The following is a 26,826-nucleotide window of genomic DNA, read 5'->3' on the forward strand; positions in this document are numbered from 1 at the left end:
TTAAACAAATTCTTAGAGCCTGGACTGACACAATAAAAAGCACTCCATAAGTGCTAGCTTTAATTATCACTGGTTTTGATTGAATTGTGTCCCCCCAAAATGTATGTCAACTTGGTTAGTCCATGATTCTGAGTAGTGTGTAATTGCCCACCATGTGTCATCTGATGTGATTTTCCTATGTGTTGTAAATCTTACCCCTATGATGTTAATAAAGTGGGATTAACGGCAGTTATGTTGATGAGGCAGGATTCGATCTACAAGATTAGGTTGTGTTTTAAACCCATCTCTTGAGATATAGAGAGAAGCAAGCAGAGAGACATGGCTACCACCAAGGAACAAGAGCCAGGAGAGTAGCACATCCTTTAGACTCAGGGTCCCTGCGTTGAGAAGCTTCTCTACCGGAAAGATTGATGGCAAGGACCTTCCTCCAGAACCAAAAGAGAGAGAGAGAGTGCCTTTCCCTGGAGCTGCTACTGTGAATTCGACTTCTAGCTTTCTAGACTGAGAGAATAAATTTCTCACTGTTAAAGGCATCAATCTGTGGTTTTTCTGTTGCAGCAGCACTAGATGACTAAGACAGTCACCTTCATGGCATATCAGCCACGGGCAGTCCTGCAGTCTATGGAGATGAGGACTTAATTGAGATGTCTTGGCATGTCATCTCCCATCAGCTTTGATTGGAAATGCTGCCACAAAGGAAGGACAACACCCCGTAGGGTTTTCAGTGGCCGTGATCTTATGGAAGTAGATCACCAGGCCTTTCATCTGTGGTGTTACTGGGTGGACTTGAACTGCCAACCTTTCCGTTAGGAGCCAAGCATAAACCATTTGCACTACCCAATGACCTCTGTTCTTTACTTGTTCCAAGTAAAGATTGCGCTTTAGTCAGAAAGAAACTTAAGTGCAAAGTATGCAATTTTTCTTTTTAAAGGATGAATTTTCCTTAAAGTTCCTGTTGTTGTTAGGTGCCGTCAGGTCGGTTCTGACTCATACCCTCTGCAGAACAGAATGAAAAGCTGCCCGGTCCTGCACCATGCTCACAATTGTTATGTTTGAGCCCATTGTTGCAGCCACTGTGTCAGTCCATCTCGCTGAGGGTCTTCCTCTTTTTCGCTGACTCTCTACCAAGCATGATGTCATTCTCCAGGGACTGATCCCTCCTGATAACATGTCCAAAGTATGTGAGATGAAGTCTTGCCATCTTGGCTTCTAAGGGGCACTCTGGCGGTGCTTCTTCTGAGAAGCATTGGTTGGTGCTTTGGGAGGTCAATGGTACATTCCGTATTCTTCACCAATCTCATAATTCAAAGGCATCCATTCTTCTTTGGTCTCCTTTATTCATTGTCCAGCTTTTGCATGTGTATGAGGCAACTGAAAACACCATGGGTTTCGCCAGCCGTGCCTTAGTCCTTAAAGTTCCTAGATCCATAAAAATAATATTTTTTCAATTTGTCTCAAATCTTTTATCCAATGAAAAATAGTAACTTTTGAAAACATGAGAGACCTCATTTTTGCATCTTCTTTTGTATATGTGTGTTGCTGGTGGGGTGAGGGGTGGTGAAGGTTTATTTACAGGTAGTGGTATAACTGGTTGTAGCTATCGTGGCCCAACGTTAACGCTTGAAAAGTTTTATTTGACTAATCATTTTTGTTTCAGGAAGACTGCAGATCTAACGGATAGTTAAATAGAAGCAATATATTTTTGTAAATTATTAACACAGTATTTCATCAAGAAATGCCTTACATTAGTAAGGGTGAGTGGAAATTGCCATTTCCTGTACTTCATTATTGAAGCCATTATTTTATTCTGGTAGGCTCACAGCTGGCAACCTGGAATAAAAAATCCATACCGTGGTGTTGTAGTGTGGCCCGTTCCTGAAAATATTGAAATCACTGTGACGCTTTTTAAGGTAGGTTCTGTTTTTATACATAATAAAATTTATTATACAATCATGGTTCTGACAGATTATTTCAGTATCCATTGTTCTGTACATATCCAGTCTGATACCTTAATGTGAATTATCTTTAGGGGTACTAGCAATTTATAACAATGCAAGGACATCAAGGTATTTCGTGATCTGTAAAGTCCAAATAACTTGGAGGTCCTTTTGAACTTGTTTAAGGTCAGCTGGGATACTTCTTTTCCCATTGTCTACATTCAACCCACAGGAAACTTTAAGATGCCTTTTCTGTGAAAAACTAAGTTTTATGTAGTTCTTATTAGTCCTGAGACTCATTTTGTTATCCTTGTTTGACTAATACAACAAGATATGTTTTAAAATTAATATTTGATAAATATTTTATTGACATATTAACACGTATGTTAAATGGACATTTGAAAATTTTACTGATATTAATACTTCATAAGTATTATAGCTTAAAAGCAAAATTCTCTTGGTAAATTCAAGGCGCAGATTAAAAACCATAGCTGTACATATACCTACCTGCATTTTTTTATTTTAGTATCTTCCATATTTTTTGAAACAGTATAAGTAGTGCTCACACGTGTAGTAGTTAGGCACTGGAATATTTACTTTTCTAACCCTCTCCAAAAACAAAAAAGAAATAGTGGGGACTAGTATGTCCAAGTTTTAGCCTCTTAGAAGACTGTGGAATTAGAAAACTTAGGCGTTATTTCCTCTTTGAGTCATTCAAATTATGTTGAGTTTGTTTTCTCAGGACAGGAGAAAGAAGGGTATCTCATTAAGCATAATTTAGACAGTTTGAAAATCCTCTAAATATTTAAAAAAAAAAAAAAAAACTCTTTGCCATCAAGTCCGTTCCTACTCATAGTGACCCCATAGGACAGAGTAGAAATGCCCCATAGAGTTTCCAAGGAGTGCCTGGTGGATTCGAACTGGTGACCTTTTGGTTAGCAGCCGTAGCTCTTAACCACTATGCCACCAGGGTTTTCAAATATTCTAGATATTTTAGGACATAAAATTAAAGTACTGTAAACTAATATGGCTGAGAGTATGAGATCACTATGTAAAAAAACGGCTTTTGGTTTCATGATCTAATATATTAATTCATTTATTCAAGAAGTACTGCAGGGGTCAATAGAACAAAACAATGTAATAAATGTTAATATACTGGCCCATAAACTGATTAGTACCTTTAAATGGCCTGTGTTTTGTAGGTACTGTATTTTACAAAAGATTCTTAATGGATTATGTATATTTTGTAGTTTTAATATGACTGTTATTGACATCATAACATTACTGGGTTATGCTGAGGATATAAATACTGTACTTGATTTACCCAGGGAGAAATAGGGATGAGACAGGGCCTGCAATATCTCTGACATGTTTGAGGAAGACTTTTAAATAATCTACTGAGTATTTTGATTTAGCATATTGTTCTTATCAGTAAAGCAAATGAATGGACATAGTTATAAAACTTTTTTTAAAAAATGGCAATAGAGAGCATGGGGTTGGACTAGAACTGATAAATAGCTGACAGCCACGTGTTTGGGGAAATGATATGTACTGACTGAGTGATTCTGAGTTGAAAGTGGCTGCTGAAAATGTGTTACTTGAAAGGGTTAAGTGCTAAGTGTAGTTTTCACGTACTGATGAAATGTTCAGACTGTCCTTACCCTTGAACTTTTACAGTTTTGAATATTAGTCTGTAGAAGGTTTTGGAAAAACACCAAATGCCCCTCCCTCCCTAGTTTACTGTATTAAACATTTCTGAATTGTGCTATTGAAGTTGTTCTACCCCTGTGTTCCAGCACCCAGAAAAGTATCTGGTGACCATTTTCAATATTTAAACGAGTATTTCCAGCTGATACATTTATTTTCTTGACACACCCCCCTCCAGAATTCTAACAGAAAAGTAAAAAACAAGAAATAAAAAACTGTTCATTCTTACATGATAATTTTGGGATCTTGGTATTGAATAGCAGTGAACTCATATTCAAGTGAAAAACTTCATATTTTCCCTTTCTTTTACTTTTATTGAGGACTGACAAGGCCCTTCATCTGGAAATCAGCAAATAGGAAAGGAAAGGACTACCCTGCACCCTTTTTGTCCTGAGAGTAGAGTTCGCCGGGGTATGCTCATGGAGGATGTGCTTTTTAAAAACATTACCGATATGTTTTCATTCTTCATACTTTAACCAGAAATTAATTTTTTTTAGCCTGCATGCTTGTGTTTGAAATTTGAGTTATATTGAAAATAGGTGTTTCCAGTAAGTTTTTTAAAAATGTGTTTTTAGAGTTTTGAGAAGGAATATGGCCCTTTAAGTCATTTTCAGTTTTTCTTGCAGTGGTAAGAAAGGAGACAGTAGAGGGTGGAGAGTAGGATATAAAGAAGAATTAATTGATTGAAGCTAGGAGCAATTTTCATGACAGATGGTTTTCTCTGGTCAACAATATAAATAGTTAATTGCATAGACATGTCATTTCTAAGTGGTTTGAAAATGAACAAGGTTGCTGCTGCTTTTGCATCTTTTTATTGACTTTGCTTTTTCAGCTGTGTCCTTGGTCCCATTGAAATTTATTCTTTAGTAAAAATTCTTCTTCTAGGGGTATTGGATCATTTGTGTTTTTTAAAAATGGTTCATCTGCTTTAAGTATTTATGTGTGTTGTATATGTGTAAAGCACTGTTCAATATTCGTTAACAACAACAACAAGAAAAAACCCAAACCCATTGTCATTGAGTCGATTCCAACTCATAGCGACCCTGTAGGACATAGTAGAATTGCCCCATAGGGTTTCCAAGGCTGTAAATCTTTAAGAAAGCAGACTGCCTCATCCTTCTCCACCAACCTTTCAGTTAGCAGTCCAGCGCCTAACCACTACACCAGGAGGTACATGTTCACTGGAGTCCCTGGGTATCGTAAACAGTTAAGCACTCAACTACTAACTGAAGGATTGGCAGTTCAGACCCACCTACCCAAAACAAAGGCACCTGGGAGGAAAGGCCAAGTGATCTGCTTCTGAAGGTCATGGCCTTAAAAACCCTGTGGAACTGTTCTGCTCTGCGTACATGGGGGCGCCATGAGTCAGAATCAACTCGATGGTAAGTGGTTTGGTTTACATATTCCCTAATTCATTCATCAAATATTTTGGAGATCATACTATGTGCCAGGTACTTTTCTAGGCCCTGGGGTTACAGTGGTAAAATTAAACCAACAAAGTAATTAAAAGTCATAGACCTGGGAGTACATAAAAGCTTTAACACTTATTGGTTGTGCAGTGTGGAAAGTTGTATCTTTTAAATATCAATATTCTGCTCTGTTAAATGGGAATAAGTATAATCCCTATCTCACAGGTTGCTGTGATGATTAAACAGCACAATAATTAGGCCGTAGTGCTCAGTAAATATTTCGTATTATTATCATTATGGTCCTAACTGTGCCGGAAGGAGCCCTGGCCTGCAACGGTTAAGCCGGCTGCTAGCCGAAGGACCTGCGGTTGGAAGCCACCAGCGGCTCCAGGGGGACAAAGATCTGGTGGTCTGCTCCACTAAGGATTATAGCCTAGGAAACTGTACGGGGCAGTTCTGCTCTGTCATATAGGGTTGCTGTGAGTTGGGATCAGCACAACAGCACACAACAACAACTGTGCTGGAGCTGTGCTGTATTCCCTGGGGGATGGGGAAGAAGAGAGGGAGAAGAGTAGGTGAAGAGGATGGTAGAATGTCTCTCTTCTCAGCATTGTGCCACGCTATTACCTGGTCTCTACTTGTGCCCTAAACTCCTCACGGAAAAGCTCCTTCAACTTTTACTGTCCTCTCTCTCCACAGACCTAGTTTTTTTTTTTTTTTCCTCTCTCCACAGACCTAGTTCATAGGCAGCACCAGGCTGGGAAAACAAATAGCACCTAGAGTTCTCTACTTCCCTTTCCCTCTACCCTTTCTTAGTACCTCTGCCTCCCCTCCTCGACCCCCTTCTCTACAAACACCACCAAAAATCACTTTTTTGGCAGGTCTTTATCCCTTTTATGTGAATTTACTGATAAAAATGGTTGCCTCAATACAGCTCAGACTCAGCCAGGCACCACTGCTGTTAGAGTAAAAAATAAGTAGACAGAAACAATGAAGTAACTGAGGAGTTTGGAATTTATCCTGTAGGTTGCACGTGTTAGTAAAGAAATCTGAGTTGGTACTAATGTGGTCAGAACTGTGTTTTGGGAAAATTATTCTGTGACTAAGATTGACTGGAGGGCAGAGAGAGTAATTGAGAGAATGCCTCAGTAGCTTTTATCTTGAAATAGTATAGGCACAAAGTAGTAAGGACCCAAACCCAGCTGTGGCAATAGAAATAGAAGATTAACTAATAGACTAAAGTGGAATCAATTATGAATAAGATACTTCCGAGTGAGAAGCATGTGGAACCTGAGACCCAGTAGGGACAGGCAGAGCCCTTCCCCTATCTGTGTACATTCACTCTTAGAGTGGACTGTGGAACCAAAAGCCCCAAAAGCCTGCTGTATTAAATATTCTCTCAGTCTTAATCCTCCCACTCCTACTCCACCTCTAACACAAATAGTAGAACTTGAACAATTTAATGCATGTATGATGTGACCCCACTACTTTCTTCTTGATGTCTTTTACTCTGTTTAACTTATTCTAATGCCTGTGAAAATCCTGTGCACCCACCTAACCCAGATGCTTTCCTTCTCATGAAGCTTCTCTTGTTCATTCTGCTAATAAGGGATATGTCATTTTCTAATCGCTGATAAAAACAATTGTTTTCAATCATCATATATTGATTTAGATTAAAGTTTTTGTGTTTGTCTTCAAAGACAAGGACAAGCATGTATGAATCCATGTAACACCTCTGCAATCACTTGTATAAGTTCCCAATAAATATTTGTCAAATAAATGCCAAGGGATGGAATTTTTACCTGTAAAACTGTGCCTTATTTAAAAAAAAAAAAAAAGTTGTATTTGGTCATAGGATCCATCACTCTTTCTTAAGATTTCTGTGACATTTCCAGGGTTGATAGTAGATGTCAACAGCCCGTGCTAATTTGTCATTTTGTCTACCTTATGAAGTCCTTTGCCGTGCTTTGAAATCCCGGATATTTACATAATGCCTGCACCTAAGAAAACTTTGCTTCAAGCAGTATTTTTAAATACTCACAGGTATAAAAAATGAGGGCAGGGCTTTGTATGAGCATTTAACATCCTAATAAGGTGCTTCTTAATCGTTAATTCGCTAACTCACCTGTCTCCGATCAGATATCTTTTTGTCTTGTAATAAATGCAATAATGGAAGATAATGATAGGTACAACATAAGTAAAACAGACTTTCTTAATATAAAATAATGATTTAAATTTACAGAAGTCAGGGAAATATAAAAGTTAGCTACTCTGCCTCCTTTTTAAGGGTTGGTAAAAGCAAAAAGCAAGGCTATTTATATATTTTTAAATTGGATTGATTTCATTAAAGACGTATTTCAGTTTCATATTTTGCTTTTGTTACAGGATCCTCATGCAGAGGAATTTGAAGACAAAGAGTGGACATTTGTCATTGAAAATGTAAGCTAATGGCCGATTCCTTCACATTTGTGACTGTATATGTTATTAAGGTGCATTAGCATTTTGCTAGTAGGAGAAATGTTGCCTTTTGAAAATCAGAAAGTGATTTATGGCTCTGAGATTTTTCTAATGAAGTGGTATCCAATAGCAGGATTATTTGGAAGAAACGCTTTTATTAAAACTGTATAAGTAGTCTGAGACTAGAGGAATCCCGGCGGTCATGGTCCCCAAACCTTCTGTTGGCCCAGGACAGGAACCATTCCCAAAGACAACTCATCAGACATGAAAGGGACTGGACAGTGGGTAGGGAGAGATGCTGATGAAGAGTGAGCTGACTATATCAGGTGGACACTTGAGACTGTGTTGGCATCTCCTGTCTGGAGGGGGGATGGGAGGATAGAGAGAGTTGGAAGCTGGCAAAATTGTCACGAAAGGAGAGACTGGAAGGGCTGACTCATTAGGGGGAGAGCAAGTGGGAGTACAGAGTAAGGTGTATATAAACTTATATGTGACAGTCTGACTTGATTTGTAAACGTTCACTTGAAGCTCAATAAAAGTTAATTAAAAAAAAAAAAAACTGTAAAAGTAAATGTGCCCCCCAATACCGAATCATATACAGGTAGTCCCTGACTTACCATGGTATTCCATGCTGATGACTCTGTCGGAAGTTGGTTCTGATGTAAGTCAAATACCTCATTTTTCAATATATACATATATAGGTAAAAAGTACACAAATCATAAAAACTTACTCCAACAATGAAGAAGAGTTGGACGACATTGGCATTTTGTCAGTTGCAGTAATAACTCTGCTTGTGGAAGGTTCTGGATCACCTGGATTATCCCTGGAAATGGGGATGGTGCTTCTAGTCAGAAAATTAGTGAGAGCTGTCTGTATTGTCTCAAGCCTCTGATTTAGTTTAGAAAACTTTATCTATATGGCAGTGTTTTGAACAATAAATCATAAAATTGAACATCTGGGAGTGAACATCTAAGAATGATAACATCAGCAAATTACGTGCTGCAACATTGCATGTAGTATATATTACTATCCATAAGATGTACAAAAACATTTTATATATATACATATATATATATAAATAACCCAGTGACCCAGTGCCGTTGAGATACATATATATGTAGTCAATCATAAGTGTGGTTCATCGTAACTCAAATATGTAGTAAGCTGGGGACTACCTGGGTATTCTGTTCAGGGCTTGAGGTCAAGACCATGTCTCAGTCATCTTTTAAATCTGTTCAGCATCTAGCAGGGTGTCTCTCATATAACAGATGCTCATTTAGCATTTATTGAATGAAACAATGAATGGCCTTTGAAGTCCTTAAATATAAAGCATATCCTTTAACTTTTTGTTTGGGCCGAGGCACTTAGAGTGGCACTTTAATAACCATCCTAAGTTAATTTATGTATTGTGGAATCCCAAATGACTGATAAGCAAATAGGAATCCCTGGGTGGTGCAAATGGTTAACACACTTGGCTGCTAACTGTAAGGTTAGCAGTTCAAGTCCACCCAGAGTCTCCTCGGAAGAAAGGCCTGGTTTTCTACTTCTGAAAAATCAGCCACTGAAAACCCTATGGAGCACAGTTCTACTTCTCACATGTGTCGGGTCTCCATGAGTCAGAATTAAAACCATGCCAATGGTTTTTAGTAGTAGCATATAGTAGGTGTCATAGATTGAATTGTGTCCTCCCAAAATATGTGTCAACTAGGCTGGGCTATGATTCTCAGTGGTTTAGCAGCTATGTAATGATGCAATCATCCCCCATGATGTGATCCAATGTGATCAGCCAGTCAGTTGTAAGGGGTTAGGGTAGGATGCAACATCCTTTCTCAGGTCACAGCCTTGATCTAATTTAAGGGGAGTTACTGTGAGGTGTGGCCCACATCACGTTTTATCTTATAAGAGATGAAAGGAGAGAAAACCGAGCAGAGAGAGAGAGACCTCCTACCACCAAGAAGAGCCGGGAGCTGAGCACATCCTTTGGACCTGGGGTCTCTGTGCCAAGAACCTCCTAGACTCGGGGGAACATGGATACCAAGACACATGGAGATCTCCAAGGAACTCTAGGTCCACACATGTTCAAAGGAGACAAGGACTTTCCACCAGAGCCAACAGAGAAACCCTTCCCCTAGAGCTAGCCACTTGAATTTGGACTTCTGACTTCCTATACTGTGAGAGAAAACATTTCTGTTTGTTAAAGCCATCCACTTGTGTTATTTCTGTTAAAGCAGCACTAGATAACTAAGACAGTAGGTGTTCAATAAGTGTTTATTTAATGAGGATTAGAGAAGGGCAGGCCATTAAAGAATAGTGCTTAAGGACATGGGCTCTGGAATCAGATAGACCTTATTTCAAGTCCTAGTTCTTCACTTAGTTGTAGGCAATTTTTTAATTTGTTGTGAAGATTAAATAATTCTCAGTGAATATTAACTTTTACCATTGTTGTCATCATTACCATCGTCATCATCATTGTAGTTCTAAAACATGTTTAAAGCAGGCTTATAACATGCATTGCAGCATATTGTTCCTTTCTATCGCTGTCTGACTCCTATTTTGTATTTCAGTGATGAAATGAATCTTACACTTTCCCAGTAGTAGCTGGGTCATTTTTAGGCCTGAATTGTTGGGAAGCTTAGGAGTGCGGTCAGGTTCAAACACAGTAGGGGGATTCTGATGGTTTGCTCTCAAGCCAATAGCATTGTGTTAAAGGTTCATGACGATTATGACTTTTCTATAGTGATAGACTCGAACATTATACCTGAATTAGTAATTAAAGGTGAAATAAAAAAAAGAAAAGAAAGCTTCTTGAATTTGGTTACAGCCTCAAAAGCCTAGCTTTCATTAACTTATCAAGAACTTCTCTCCAATGGGTAGGGTAGTCTTTGGATTTTTAACACTCATACCTCTTATTATACTTCTGAAGTCTCTGTTACCTCAGTGGATTAAATAATAAGGCTGTCCAATTCAAGTTGTAATTAATGGCAAAAATATATCAAAACTAACTTTACATTTGTTTAGAAAAGTGTTCTCATTACATGATTAATCTCACCTGAAAAACAGATCATACACTAAACTACTGGAAAGTGGGTGAAGTTATTTTGTGCGAGTAAAAAAAAAAAAGGTATATAATATAGATATGGGGAAAATAGTTTTCTTAAATGCTGTATTATGTATTTTATAAAGGTATTTCAAAAGTCAGTAGAGAAACAGTAAAAATAAAATGATAAAATTTAAATGCATTATGAGATAAAGAGTTGTATTTTAGATTATCCGTTTCACATTTAGGTATGTGTTTCTCAAGCCAAAAAGCATCTTTCTAGCCTTTTAATAAAATATATATTTATCTCAGCTTATTTTGCCCATTTACCTGTATATTACTGAAATGGTTGAAGTTGTTAGAAATCTGTGACATGAGGAAAATGGAAAAATAAAACACATTAGCATTTGTTATCCCCAAACATCTATTAATAAATTAGATCTAAGAAAAATTCAATAAAAATGATATAAATAACCTTTAACTATTACATTTTTATTGAAATATTTTTAGAAATTAGATCTTACTATGTGATCAGATGATTTTTGAGGACTTTCCTCTGAATGATATGGTAGTGGAGAGAACACTGCATTTATGGAGATTCTCAGCCATCGTTATGCTTTTTAATAGCTGAAAGATTTTCTGCTTCCTTCTCTCTCTGCCTCCTCATATTCTTATTTGAAAAAACTACATTTTTCTTTCTTTCATCTCATGTTGTTGTTAGCTGCCATCAAGTTGGCTTTTGACTCATAGAGATCCCATGCACAACAGAACAAACCACTGCCCAGTCCTGTGCCATCTCCATGATGGGTTATGGATCAGACTTGTGATCCATAGGGTTTTTATTGGCTGATTTTCAGAAATAGATCACCAGACCTTTCTTCCTAGGCCATCTGAGTCTGGCAACACGCAAGCCTCCACAGACAGAGAGGTAGTAGTTGTTCATGAGGTGTGTTGGCTGGGAATCAAACTTGGCTCTCCCACATGGAAGGGAGAGTTTTACCCATGAACCACCAGTGTCCCATTCCCATCTCTAGAAAATATGAATTTTGGATTGGGTTAGAATTGAGTATAAATTTCGGTGTTATGTCTTCAAAACTGGGTGACCTTGATTATTCTCAAGGACTCAGTTTCTTTATCTATAAAGTGAAGAATTTCTACTAGATGGTCTCAGGTGGCTTTTCTAGGTCTATGACTTTTTTTAGTCAATAGGAATATTTTCATAAACTTTTTGAAAATGCTTTTAGATTGAATATTTTATTTTCAAGTTTATGAAGAATAGACTAAAGAAATTATCTAGTATAGTATTTCAGAATCAATAACTTTCTAATTTATATCTTTTAAAAATCCATATTAGCATATGTATTTTTTCTCTATACTTTTATTTCTGGAAGTAGATTATGAATATTGTTGCAAATTTCCTACTCTAAATTTTCAGTACAACAGTTTCTTTCACCTGCTTTTTGTTTTTATAATAGTTATTTCCATTGCTAGATTGGGAAAAAAAAAAACCAGAAGAAAGAAAATGGAATTGTGATATAAACTAGCTTTTTATGTAAGGGAAGGTAATAGCCTTTGTAGTAGAAACCTAATTCTCAGCCATGAGTATCAAAGAAAATATACCCATCTTTTTTTTTTTAATCATTTTTTTTATTGTGCTTTAAGTGAAAGTTTACAATTCAACTCAGTTTCTCATACAAAAACTTATACACACATTGTTTTGTAAACCTAGTTTTCCCTACAATGTGACAGCACACTTCCTCTCTCCACCCTGTATTTTCCATGTCCATTCAACCATCTCCTGTCCCCCTCGGCCTTCTCGTCTCACCTCCAAACAGGAGCTGCCCACATAGTCTCATGTGTCCACTTGAGCCAAGAAGCAGACTCTCCACCAGCATCATTTTATGTCTTATGGTCCAGTCTAATCTTTGTCTGAAGAGCTGGCTTCGAAAATGGTTCCAGTTTTGGGCTAAGAGAGAGCCCGGGGGCCACAACCCTCAGGGTCCCCCGCAGTCCCAGTCAGACCACCAAGTCTGGCCTTTTTACTAGAATTTGAGATCTGCATCCCAGTTTTCTCCTGCTGCATCAGGGATTCTCTGTTGTGTTTCCTGTCAGGGTAGTCATTGGTGGTAGCCGAGTACCATCTAGTTCTTCCAGCCTCAGGCTGATGGAATCTCTGGTTTATGCGGCCCTTTCTTTCACTTGGGCTCATATTTTCCTTGTGTCTTTGGTGTCCTTCATTTTCCTTTACTCTAGGTGGGTTGCAACCAATTGATGCATCTTAGATGGCCACTTGCTAGCTTTCAGGATCCCAGATGCCACTCAACAAAGTGGGATGCAGAACGTTTTCTTAATACACTTTGTTATGCCAGTTGACCTACATGTCCCCTGAAACCATAGTCCCCAGGCCCCCACCCCAGCTACTGTGTCCCTTGAAGTGTTTGGTTGTATTTAGGGAACTTCTTAGCTTTTGAATTAGTCCAGTTGTGCTGACTTCCCCTGTATTATGTCTTGTCCTTCCCTTCACCCAAAATAATTCTTGTCTACTGTCTAATTAGTGAATACACCTCCCCCTCCCTCCCCACCCTCATAACTATCAAAGAATGTTTTCTTCTGTGTTTAAATCTTCTCTTATAATTTTCTTATAATAGTGGTCTCGTACAATATTTGTCCTTTTGTGACTGATTAATTTCACTCGGCTTAATGCTTTCCAGATTCCTCCATGTTATGTTTCACGGATTCATCATTATTCTTTAGAATTTCTTTGTGTGAATATACCATAGTTTGTTTATCCATTCATCTGTTGATGGGCACCTTGGTTGTTTCCATCTTTTTGCTATTGTAAACAGTGCTGCAGTGAACATGGGTGTGCATATATCTGTTCATGTGAAGGTTCTTATTTCTCTAGGATATATTCCAAGGAGTGGGATTGCTGGTTCTGTTTCTAGCTTTTTAAAGAAGCTAGAATTTCCAAAGTGGTTGTGCATTCCTACCAGCAGTGTATAAGTGTTCTCATCTCTACACAATCTCTCCAACATTTATTATTTTGTGTTTTTTTGGATTAATGCCAGCCGTGTTTGGGCGAGATGGTATCTCATTGTGGTTTTGATTTGCATTTCTCTAATGGCTAACGATTGTAAACATTTCCTCATGTATCTGTTAGCTGCCTGAATGTCTTCTTTGGTGAAGGGCCTGTTCATATCCTTTGCCCGTTTTTTAATTGGGTTATTTGTCTTTTTGTTGTTGAGGTTTTGCAGTATCTTGTAGATTTTAGAGATTAGATGCTGATCCGATTTGTTGTAGCCAAAAATGTTTTCTCAGTTTGTAGATTGTCTTCTTACTCTTTTGGTGAAGTCTTTGGATGAGCATAAATATTTGATTTTTCGGAGCTTCCAGTTATCTAGTTTCTCTTCTGGTGTTTGTGCATTGTTCGTAATGTTTTGTATACTGTTTATGCCATGTATTAGGGCTCCTAGTGCTGTCTTTATTTTTTCTTCCATGATCTTTATTGTTTTAGTTTTATATTTAGGTCTTTGATCCATTTTGAGTTAGTTTTTGTGCATGGTGTGAGGTATGGGTGTTGTTTCAGTTTTTTCAGATGGATATCCAGTTATGCCAGCACCGGTTGTTAAAGAGACTGTCTTTTCCCCATTTAATGAGCTTTGGGCCTTTTTCAAATATCGGCTGCTCATAGGTGAATGAATTTATGTCTGGATTCTCAATTCTGTTCCGCTGGTCTATGTTATCTGTTGTTGTACCAGTACCAGGCTGTTTAGAGTACTATAGTGGTATAATAGGTTCTAAAGTCAGAAAGTATACCCATCTTCTAAGAGATAGTCAGTACCAAGGAGAACCTAGGTAAGGATGAGCTAATAATCAGAATTTGGGAGGGGTAGGCAATTTCTCTGCTATTAGTAATGATGGTAATAACAACAGTAGTGCTAGCTAGGAACCACATGCAAGAAAATAGCAAACTTTTTAATAGATAAGGTTCTTATGATTTTATTATTGTTGGCTTATCCCTATTTTTACAGCAAGATTTTTCCCCCCTAGGCAATTGGTGATTTGGCCTATTTTACCAGTTTAGCGTGTTTATTAAAACAACCCTCGCCCCCCCCCCGCCCCCCAAAAAAGATAAGTACTAAGTGCATCCATTATTGGGTTTTCTTATATTGCATAAAGTTACCAGAGTTCAGGAGTATTGTGAAATTGCTATATCCTTAATGCATGCGAAAGAGCATGACTGTACATGTGACAAGAACATTTAAAGTAGACTAGTTGATGCATTTGAACTGTGTGTGTGGCATTGGCAAAGAACATTAAATATACTGTAGACTGCCAAAAGAACGAACAAATCTGTCTTAGAAGAAATACCACCAGAATGCTCCTTAGAAGTGAGGATGGTGAGACTTTGACTGGTTTACTTTGGATATATCATCAGGAAGACCAGTCGCTAGAAAAGGACATCATATTTGGTAAAGTAACCAAAAAACCAAACCCATTGCCGTCGAGTCGATTCCGACTCATAACAAAAACAGTGAAAATTTACAATGAAATGAATTGGCATGAACTGCGATAATAGATTGAAAAGATACCCAGTAAAAAAGATACCAGCAATCATAAAGATGGTTTTGTTCTGTTATACGTGAGGCCCGCATGAGACGGAGCCGACTCAGCAGCAGCTAACAACGTCAACTTAAAAGAGACTGTACTAACTTGCATACTTGAAGACAAGTTATCATCCACTGGGAACTACTTAATGTCAAAGGATGAGTTTGTATAAATAAACCTGTGACAAAACAGAAAAGGAGGTACCGTATTCTCACCTGGAAGATGGACTAGAATTAGCTAGCTCTCCCTCTGTAGTTTTCAGGAGGACCTGAGTTTTTTCTGCAGGGACCAACTCCTCTATAGTAAGAGGAATAAATGGATTTGGGGAATGGTTTTTTTCTTTACCTGTCCAGGTATGTTAACTCTTTTTGCGTACTCTGGAAAATCTAGGTCAGTCTTCTGAGATGCAACAGGACCCTGCTTGGATAAGTACATTCAACAGGGGAAAGTTGACTCCATTTGTCTCTGTATCCACCACGTTTTTTTGTATGTAGTGCCTTCTGTGTCATACTCCATATGTATGTGTTGAAGGTGTGAGTGAATTAAGTGAGTGATTGTAGCTAAGTCAGTGAACTGTTAGAAATCCTGTAAGAGTTATTTATTTTTTGAGTGTGAATTCATTTTTTTTTTAATTTTTAAGATTGTGACAAAATATGTAACATAAAATTTGTCAGTTTAACCATTTTAAATATACAGTTCAGTGGCATTAATTCACAGTGTTGTGCAACCATCATCACTGTTTATTTTTTTATTACCCCAAAAAGAAACTCTGCAAGGAGCAGCCCTTTTTAAGAGAGGTATTCAACTATATTGAAAAATTCAAAAAGTAGTGGCAGCGAGATAGTATGTGACGGATCTATGTGGCATTACAGCAGAAGCTCTTCTGACCAACCTCACTGTAGCTTACCTGGATTGCTTACCTCCTGCTGTCTGTTGTGTTTATTAAACATCCTGATTTCAAGCCCACATGTGCCCACATGGCTAGTCGGCTGCTCTCTGACACACTTCTACACACGTCTGCTCTCACAGATGAGTTGTAAGTTGGGTTTGACCCCAGACCTTTTAATAACTATTGGCCTGTTATTGAAATCATATAATTTAATCGAATATTTCATAGACCAATGAACTATCAGCTTGAAAGATTATTTCATGAAAACTCTTAAATGCTTTAGGAAGTGTTAATAAAAGTCAGTTGTTAAAAACTGCCATCTGATCTGTTGTGGATAAAACAACAGTAAAAAAGAAGGCGGGGGGAGAACCTTATACAAATCAAGAAGGATCATGCATTTAGGTTGCTACTCCCTTGTCCTTAAGTATTCATTTTATTTAAAAGTAGACATCACAGATGCTACATTATATGTGTGAATTATACAAGAAAATCAACAATCAACAGTGGAGGCCATGAGAACTGGCGAATGAAAGACAGTGTGTGTTGATCAAAATGTAAATGTTTGTGTATCAGTATTCCTAAGTCTGCACTTTAACTGATCGATCACATCCTTTAAGAGGGATTCCACTACAAATGTATATTGAGCAAGCCAAATCTCAAAATATCTGCCTATATATCTATCAGTGGGATTAAAGAACTGCTCTTAGATATTTTCTTTTAAACCAAAATTTAGTATAAGTAAACGTTATTTTTAATATAAGTAAACTTGTATTTTTCTGGTAGTAGTGCTTTACTTTACTTGACATCATCTAATGATGTCTTTTTAACATTTAATCTTTCAAATAAATGGCCCAGTATTCATTTATTCATTCATACATGTATTCATTCAGCAAGTGAGTATTTACTGAGCATGTATTATGTGCTATGCACTGTTCTTGGCACTGGAAATAAAATGGTATATAAAGTAGATAAAAATATCTTCCTTAATGGAGCCTACGTTCGTGTGTGTATGTGTGTGAAACAGATAATAAAATTAATTTGCGAAATATATAGTATGTTAGATAATGTAAACATATACCTGTTGCCATCAACTTGGTTCCGACTCACAGCGACTGTATAGGACAGAGCAAAACTGCCCCATAGGGTTTCCGGGGAGCGGCTGGTGGATTTGAACTGCCGACCTTTTGCTAAGCAGCCAAACATTTAACCACTGTGCCACCAGGACTCCATAAATATGTAGTAGAAGTTATATATATAACATGCTAGATAAGTGCTGCAGAAAAAAAAAAAAGGGAAGGAGGATAGGGAGCGTGTGTTTATGTGGACCTAATGAGCCTTCTTAATCTCCAGAAGAGAATTGGGATATGTCCATCAAGTTAATTGAAAATGTGTTTTAACAAGAGAGTTGATGAAGTGAATATTGTGAGACTGTGGAAAAGTTAGAAAATAAGCTTGAGAAGTTATGTAAACCTTTTCCTAGGTTACAGCTCCCCTCAGTGGTCAAGGGTGAAGTTGACAGTTCTGTTTCAGCAGGTCATCACATAGGAATAGCACATTACAGTGTTGTGCTCCCAAATCTACCTTACGTTTTAAATGAGTTTGGACATCACACAGAAAGAGCTTGGGAATCTTAAAGAACTAAGGAGCTTTCAGTCTATCTTATTCTCTTGTAAGATCTGGGTTTTGTTTGAAAGTCTGTTGGTGAATTGCTCGGACAGTGAAAAGACGTGCTCTTTGAATGGAACTTTCATTTCTTGAAACGTTTGTCTTTCAGCCCCACAGCAGTAAAGAAATTTTGAGACTTCACCTATAATGCCTAATAGTAAGAGCAGAGAATGACGTTTTCCTTTAGTATAAAATATAAAACATCCTCTCAAGATAGGAAAGTCTTCAAAATACATAACCGTAACAATTCACTGGGCACTACTGTGTATCGGGTACTGTGTGGGATGCTCTATGCACTTTATGCCATTTACTCATGACAGTAACTCTGTGAGGCAGGTATTAATAGCCTTATTTTACAGATAAAGAAAGCGAGGCATTAAAAAAAAAAAAAAGCAAAAAACAAACAAAAAAAATGGTTTTGTTCTGTTATACATAAGGTCCGCATGAGACAGAGCCGACTCAGCAGCAGCTAACAACGTCAAATTAAAAGAGACTGTACTAACTTGCATACTTGAAGACAAGTTATCATCCACCGGGAACTACTTAATGTCAAAGGATGAGTTTGTATAAATAAACCTGTGACAAAACAGAAAAGGAGGTACCGTATTCTCACCTGGAAGATGGACTAGAATTAGCTAGCTCTCCCTCTGTAGTTTTCAGGAGGACCTGAGTTTTTTCTGCAGGGACCAACTCCTCTATAGTAAGAGGAATAAATGGATTTGGGGAATGGTTTTTTTCTTTACCTGTCCAGGTATGTTAACTCTTTTTGTGTACTCTGGAAAATCTAGGTCAGTCTTCTGAGATGCAACAGGACCCTGCTTGGATAAGTACATTCAACAGGGGAAAGTTGACTCCATTTGTCTCTGTATCCACCACGTTTTTTTGTATGTAGTGCCTTCTGTGTCATACTCCATATGTATGTGTTGAAGGTGTGAGTGAATTAAATGCTGGTCATTTATTAATATTTACCTCCGAGTCTGACAGTCTTTGTGCTTCATGCATTCACAATATAGGTATACAAATATACTTCAAAAATAAGTATAAATGAGTTTTAAATTATCCTTTATTTTGGATTATTTATAGCCATTTTCCCACTTACTGGTGTAGATAATCGAGAGTGGACGTGTAAAATGTGTTTCTGTGTTGTATCTACCACAATATAATGTCTGTTCGTCCTGGGGATTGACTTGGTGGTTTCTTGTTTGGTTTTTAATGTGAAACCACAACAGATATATTTACAAAACATCTTTTTTCCCTCCTGATGTTTTAAATTCAGAACCGGTAAGCCCCAAGATCATATTTGTAAATTGTACTCATGGGTTTTAGTATTTAAAATTATAAAAAATTTTATTCTTCAGATTCTGTTGGTTTTTGAATGGATCCAAAAGTGCGGGTTGATGAAAGGCACCAATCTAGGCTGAATCCATTCATTTATTCCATCATTCTACAAACATTTAACGTGCACCTTTGGTATGCCCAGACATTTTGTGAATATTGAAGATGGAAAGTCAATTAAGACACGCAGAATTTCATTGATTTTGAGTTGCCTCATTTGTACCCCTCCCACATTTTTGACATCTCTGAAATTGGGATCATCTTACTTTATGGTGTCCCACAATTATAGATGGTAGTGTATCTTCTTTCTTAGTGCCATACAGAATTATGGTGCGCCTTAAAACCAATGGAGACTTGATAACATAAGCTCTCAAGGAACTTGTAAACTAGTGAGGGTGTCATATAAGTAAAGAAAAGAACTGCAAGAAAGAAGATACCCATAGGGCACTACAGAAATATAAAAGTTAGGGAAGACTTCCTGGAGGGAGTGACTACAGAACTTAGGTTTCAAGAAAAGCTGAAATTGTGCAAAAAAAAAGCATTCCAGGCAAAGGAAAGATAATGGTGAGTTTAAAGTAAAAAAACTAAACTTGATGCCATTATCTCAATTCCAACTCATGGCAACCCCGTGTGTTACACAGTCAAGCTGCTCCATGGAGTTTTCTTGGCTGTGATCTTTACAGAAGCCGATCAACACCAACAGCATCACTGGGTGGGTTTGAACTGCCTTTAGGTTAGTAGTTGAGTGCAAACCTTTGTGCCCCCTAGGGACTATGCTGGTGAGTTTAGAGAATTATAAAATTTTCCTGCGATTGGAGAATGGAGAGGGAGAGGAAGGTGCCAGGTGAGGTGGGCAGAATTCAGGTCATGGAGAACTTTATCTGACTTGCTAAGGTGCTTAAACATTTTCCTATAGGAACTACTGAAGGATTTTAAGTAGAAAATCAACATCGTTAGAAATTAAAACTAAAATTATAAGCCATTTAGAAAATAATTGTAACTTTTACACTAACAATCACTATTTCTAGAGTTTATCAGAAAATAATTTTATTCTTTTTTTCCTCTGCACTTTTGAGCCTATGGGTCTAGATCTTGGTTGGATCTAGAGCCCACTCCCAGATAATTAAAAGTTCCTCTGGTCACCCTTCATAAGTAAAATGAAATCTGTTGATATGCATTAGTTAAAATGCTGACCTTTCTTTAAAGTTTGATTAAATCTTCCCCACTTCCAGTGTGGAACAACTTCTGGTCTGAAGCCTGTAGCTGAGGAGCAAGGAGTGTGGTGAGCTTCTTTATTTTACCCTGCATTTCTGCCCACTTCACCCATTGACAGGGTTGTCTCTGCCTTCAAGATTGAGGCAGTGATGAGAAGGTGAGATTAGACAAGCGAAAGTCAGAAAAGATCTTGCCTGGTAGGCAGGTTGATAAATCCAATAGCTGATTCTTAGGGAACAGGGGAGAAAAACTGGTAGAAAGTCTGACCAAGGTAAAAGAGAAAAAAATGCAAATACTCAGGCTTGGGAAGGAGAAAAAGAGTATTTATAGGTTAGATTTTTAAAATTGTGAGGGAATATTATATACAGTTATACTAATAAATTTGAAAACCTAGACAATATGACCTTTTTTAAGAAAAATATAAATTACCAAAATTAAATTAAGACACAGTAAAAAAAAAAAAAAAACTTATTAGAACAATGCCTTTGAAGAGATTTATGCTTACAAAGTATTATTAATAAAAAAGCTTTGAGCACAGTCAGTTTTATGGACAACTTGATATACATCTTTAACATGGAGATATTTCCAGTACTGTATTAATTACTGCAAAGCAAGAAAAAGAACATTTTCCCCTTTATTCTATGAATTTACATAACCTAAAGAGCTAAACAGCTAAGCCTGCTAAAGATAGCACCCGTAAAGAAAGCCACAGATCAACATCACTTACAAGTTTAATCGTAAAAGTCTTATTGGAGGAAGAAGCCCATAGGTTGTTTGAGGGTAGTAATGGAACTAATGGGATTATGCTTTTTCAGGGAATTATCATGGGGAGATCTAAAGCCATATAACCCTGTGTATTGGGATGAAAGGAGGCCTGGTGGTATAATGGTTAAGCGCGCCACTGCTAACCAAAATGTCAGTGGTTCAAGCCCACTCTATGGGAGAAAAGACCTGGTGATCTGCTCCTGTAAAGAATACAGCCTATGGGGCAATTCTACTCTGTCCTGTAGAGTCACTATGAGTTTGAATTGACTTGATGGCACACAAAACAACAACATTGGGGAAGGTTTGGGGGAAGAACCCTGGGCACACATGGGGATTTCTCTTTAAAGCTTTGTTTTGCTGGAAAAGTTAAATAAGTTTCCCATCTCAAGTATGTACTTTACCTTAAATTTTTGGGTCTGTGGTGAGAACTGTGTGAAAGTAAGGAGAATCAAAAGCAAGCAAGAAGGAGCCTAGTGACCCAAGGGGACCAGTCATGGAGATCACACCTTTAATGTCTATGCTTCACATAAAAAAAACTCCACTCCTAGAACTGTGGTCTGATATATGGCCTTTGCCCTCATCCCTGATCCATTCTTGTAGGGAAGAAGAAAGAGATAATTGAGAGGAAGAGCCATAAAACCAAACAAACCAAAATAAAACGTGAGCTCCACCACTAAAAATCAATACTACCAGAAAAAAACAGTGCCGTCAAGTCGATTCTGACTCATAGCGACCCTATAGGACAGGGTGGAACTGCCCTATAGAGTTTCCAAGGAGCGCCTGGTGGATTTGAACTGCCGACCCTTTGGTTAGCAGCCGTAGCATTCAACCACTATGCCAAATCAATAGGCCTCTACTTTAAAAAAAAAAAAAAAACACTAATCCAATGAATTTAATAATAGGCATTTGATCAACCTGAGATGCTTTGTCCTCTTTGGAAGAAATCAATGGAATATTAAAATATGTTTTCTTGGGGTCACCTATCCAGTCTTTTCTACTATTTTTGCCTGTGACCAGTGAGATAAGCAGTTCAGCTCCTCAGTGCTTTTTAAACCCAAAAAACCCATTGCCACCGAGTCAGTTTTGACTCATAGTGACCCTGGAGGGCTGGCTGGGTAGAACTACCCCATAGGGTTTCTAAGGCTGTAATCTTTTATGGAAGCAGACTGCCACATCTTTCTCCCATGGAGCAGCTGGTGGGTTCTAACAGCTGACCTTTCGGTTTGCAGCCTAGCACTTAACCTCTGCACCACAAAGGCTCCTTTCAGTACCTTTTACTGATGTTTATTTGCTGTTACCCCCAGAAGCCTTTTAAATGGATAGGATGGGGTATTAATTTTGTTAATTCCAAGGCAGTGTTATAAATGTTCCTCTGTTTTATTTTGTTTGTTGGATTTTGTTGAACAGGATTGCCCAACCAAACTCACTTGACAAGACTATAACAAGAGTAGAGTTGACGTAATAGCTCAAATAATACAATGTAAACAATATAAAATTACAGTTTCTGACTTTATTAAACTTAAGCCTAAATCCTCCTCTGCATTCAAGTCAATCTCTTGATCTCATAGTCAATTCTGATAAATTATCCCTACTTTTTTTCTTTCAGAGAAAAAAATATATACAAATGCTTCTTGTCTCCTTTATTTACTTTTCACCTGTGTCATTTCAGCCAAAGCATCTCACTCAGATGGCTAGGTAAAAACTGTATCTCTTTTTCAGGAGCTGTATGTAGCTGGCACTGTCTTCCATTTAACTGGTGTAGCTCCTACAGTGGCTGCTAAGTTGGATTATCTTTTGAGCCCCAAACCTTTCATAAATACCACTTTTCCAAAGGTCGAAAGGGTGAATAGCACCTATGAGAGTACTGCAATCCCACATCACAAAAATTAGAAGTAACGCTTGCCGCATTCTGTAACCAATACAACTTGTCATCTAAGTACCAATACTACTATACATTGGCATTTTTCAAGCAAAAACAATATTCCAATTAAATAAACATTACAATCTTCACCTAACTTTTGCTGTTGTGAGCCATAGACTGTGTCAGAGATTTATGTGTTCTTCTGTTAACCCAGTGATTGAAGAGCGGTTAGTTTCTCAGACTAACCAGCAAAAAGTTTATCCAACAATGCCTGTATATCCATATTTGTTAGTATTCTGTACTAAACTATAATTTATTAATTTTTTTTTTCATAACTCATTTAACTTTGTGTTTAGAAAACACTTCCTTTCTCCCCTATTTCCTGCAATTGGGCAAGAAGGACATGAGAGAGTGGAGTTGTCTCACTCCTGCTGGGTGACACGAGAATTCATGTGCTTAGCCATAGTGGCTCCTTACTGAGAGAGTGGAGTTGCCTTACTCCTGCTGGGTGACACAAGAATTCATGTGCTTGGCCATAGTGGCTCCTTACTGAGAGAGTGGAGTTGCCTTACTCCTGCTGGGTGACACGAGAATTCATGTGCTTGGCCATAGTGGCTCCTTACTGAAAGAGTGGAGTTGTCTCACTCCTGCTGGGTGACACGAGAATTCATGTGCTTGGCCATAGTGGCTCCTTACTGAGAGAGTGGACAATTGACTTACATAGCATTGGCCAGTTTACATTTGAAGAAGAATGATAAGTTGAGGACCCCTGTATTGTTAGGCCTCTTTCAGGACATTCTTTTGCTATGAACTGTGTTCTTTTCTTACCGCCCAAGAGTCTAGGACTCTTGGATTTCTAAATATGTCAGAAATTTCAAAGCAGTGTATAGAGGCCCTCTGACAATTTTTCCTTTCATACATAAACGAGAGGGCCATGTTAAGTAGTTCATTGCACTGCATACAAATCTAGAAATTTGGATAAATTTAATTAAACCCAGTATTTTAACCTCAAATATTTTTATTATTATTTTGAAACTTACACAAAGTAGGAAGAATAATAAACCTCTATGTAACCATCTCCCATCTTCAGTAATCTTCAGTGTTTCGCCAAACTTACTTCATCAACCTTCCTACTTTTTTTTTTAACGAGATTATTTAAAGTAAATCTTAGCATGTCATTTCTTCTGTAAATAATGAAGGCTGATTTTGAACACTGTAAACTTAGGGACTTGGTAAAAGATACTTCTTGTTTTCTATATAGAAAATATTTGATATAATATTAGAAGCAATAAAAATTTACCCTCCCCCCATTAAATTCCTATGTTTAGAATAGGAAGTTCATAGTTTAGACAGGCTTTCCTGGTCTTTTAATTGCCCTGTCAATAATCTGTTGTATATGAATATGAGTGAGTCAGATATGAACAGTTAGTGGTTGTCTGTGGAAAATTAGGCAGGGTATTCTAGATATGGCTAGGAGTCAAATAAAGCTTTGTCACCCAGCTCACCCTCATTTTGGTTAAATTTCAGAGAAAACCCATATAAATACGTATATGTGTGTGTATATGTATATGTATGTATATACATATACATATACACACACATATACGTATTTATACATTTTTCCTCCTTAGTTTTCCTTGTTATTATTTAGTAGAATATTTAAATGTACATATATACACTTAAATATGTTGCTCTATACATTTTTTCCCTCATGTTTAATATTTAGTGTGCTGTTCTAATTCAGAAATCTTTCAGATTGTGCTTCTTCAGGAAAATGCCATCTCCTTTATTCTGAAACGGTCCTTTGGCTTTAAAGAAAGTAATTGAGAAATTTGTCTTGAACTTAAAGAAAAAAGATGTGCCAAAGTGTGTGTGCTTTGAGCCTGTCAGCATCCCGAGAATGCTGAGAGTCTGTGTAACTCTGCCTATCTACTTAAATATTTATTTAGTTGACAATTTTCATCTTGTTTACTGTCTGCTGTTTTTTTGTCTGCCATTTTTTGTTATTTGTCAGTTTTAATAAACCAAAGCCAAACCTGTTGCCATGAAGTCGATTCCAACTCATAGCGACCCTGTAGTATATTAATTAGAGAAAACAAATGTCCATTTTCAGATCTGACGTTCTAAAATTCCTGGCACAGGAACAGAGCAGACCATACATGGATTAACACCTAAAGTCAACTGTGCTGTGTCTGTGTGTGATGCAGGAAATCCTGGTTCAGAATACTAAATAAACAACTGTATGCTGGAAAATTTGTTTCATATAGTAGTATAATTTGTGGAATTTCCTAACAAATTTAAGGAAGAGCTTTAATTTGCAGCACTATTTTCATGTTATTACAATGTGTATGCTATTGGGTAGTCTTTTTGGTTGGAGTTTTATGATTTTTGCCCCAGTTTGTTATGTGGAGATACACCTTTTTGATGTTAATCATACCTTACAGATCAAGCAGGTAGAGTAATAGTATAAAAATTCACTAGGTTAAAATCTAATTGTTCATTTATTCAATAAATATTTATTAAATGGATACCACGTGACAGGTATTTGGTAGGTACTGGCAGAGTAGTAGTGAAAAAGATGAGGTCCTTGGCCCCATATATCTTATCGTCTTGGGGTGATACATAGGCAACCACTAAGAATAGGATTAAATACAGGATTTTATAGGTGCACATTTGGGGTCGCCATGAATCAGGATCAACTCTTAGTAGGTCAGAAAGGCTTTTGAATGAAAAGTGGCATGTAAGTTGAAGCCTAAAATTTTTCACAATCCTTTATCTGTAACTTCAAAATCCAAAAACCTCTACTCCCAAAGATTTAAAAATATTAAAAAAATTTTTTTTTTCTGTTTTAGAAATTTGGTGGCAAACCCTAACGTGAACTAAAGTGAGGTACTGACCCCTGTTAGTGTGAATGCTAATTCGTTTTGCTGTAGAAATATTGTTTGGTTATGGGCTGCTGCTTCAGACCTCGCTGGGCGCATGTTCTGGTATGATACAGGCACTGTATTGCTTTTTTAAAATCCAAATGAGAGATTTCAGATGGAAGAGTAACCACTTTTGATAATCAGCTACAGGAAATTTGGAGAGTACTTCAGGTGGCTGGGTTAGCTTGTCTGGAAGCGAGACAGATCACGGTTACTTTGTGGAACAGCATATGGTTCAATATATCTTACATTATTGAATATTTTCATTTTAAAAAGAGTGGTTGGCTTTTCTAGAGTCGTGGTAACTTAGGACCATTTAGTTTAATTGTATGATAATTAAGAAATCGAAAAATCCCTTATCAGTTGCTGCAAATCTACAAGTTTACATGACACACATGATAAATAGTAGTGTTAAAGGAAAGAATGACTGACATTAGTTTTAAGGCATAACTTACTGCCCTTATCTTTGTCACATTTTAACAGGACAGGTGCCTGAGCTCCAGTTCAGACCTAGAGAACGTTGGAGTCATTCACTTACGTATTTTTGGCAAATTAAAGACTTGAAAGTGGGGAGAGAGGATGAGTGTATAAAGAAAGTGGTGCTTCAGTTCCATAGGGAAAATAATTTTAAGCCCCTGTATTTAGATCAATTAAGCAAATGTTATACTTTACTGGAATTAATTATAGCTTACTTGCTAAAATTACTTAACCAGCCTAGTGTGATATATTGACTTTAAAATGTTGCTTCACCTGCCTCTTAAAACATCCTGAGGGTTTTCCTAAGCTGATCTACTAATAAAGTCATAAATTATAACTCATGTTTATAACTTCTGTTAAAGACTATAGAGTGTATTCGAATGAGCTACCTTGTTCAATTCTTATGAAAATCCTCAGAAGTGGATGTATTTTTTCTTTGGCTCAGTGAGGTTAAATAACTATGGTCTAAGAATTCATAGAAAGCAGCTTAGTCTGGTCTCAAACCCAAGTCATCTGACTCTGAAACCCATGCATTTTAC

The 26,826-nt window shown here is 37.4% G+C and overlaps 1 protein-coding gene across 7 annotated transcripts in view; it reads left to right on the forward strand.

Moving 5' to 3' along the window:
• EHBP1 (EH domain binding protein 1) overlaps positions 1–26,826 on the forward strand; it is a 350,719-nt gene that overhangs the window by 78,925 nt on the left and 244,968 nt on the right. For all 7 annotated transcript variants that reach the window (XM_064268639.1, XM_064268644.1, XM_064268640.1 and 4 more), the window contains 2 exons: positions 1,815–1,910; positions 7,439–7,492. In XM_064268639.1, coding sequence (XP_064124709.1) covers positions 1,815–1,910; positions 7,439–7,492 — 150 coding nt within the window. The remainder of the gene's footprint in view (positions 1–1,814; positions 1,911–7,438; positions 7,493–26,826) is intronic.

This window comes from Loxodonta africana, chromosome 15, assembly GCF_030014295.1.
Source record: "Loxodonta africana isolate mLoxAfr1 chromosome 15, mLoxAfr1.hap2, whole genome shotgun sequence".
Lineage (NCBI taxonomy): Eukaryota > Metazoa > Chordata > Mammalia > Proboscidea > Elephantidae > Loxodonta > Loxodonta africana.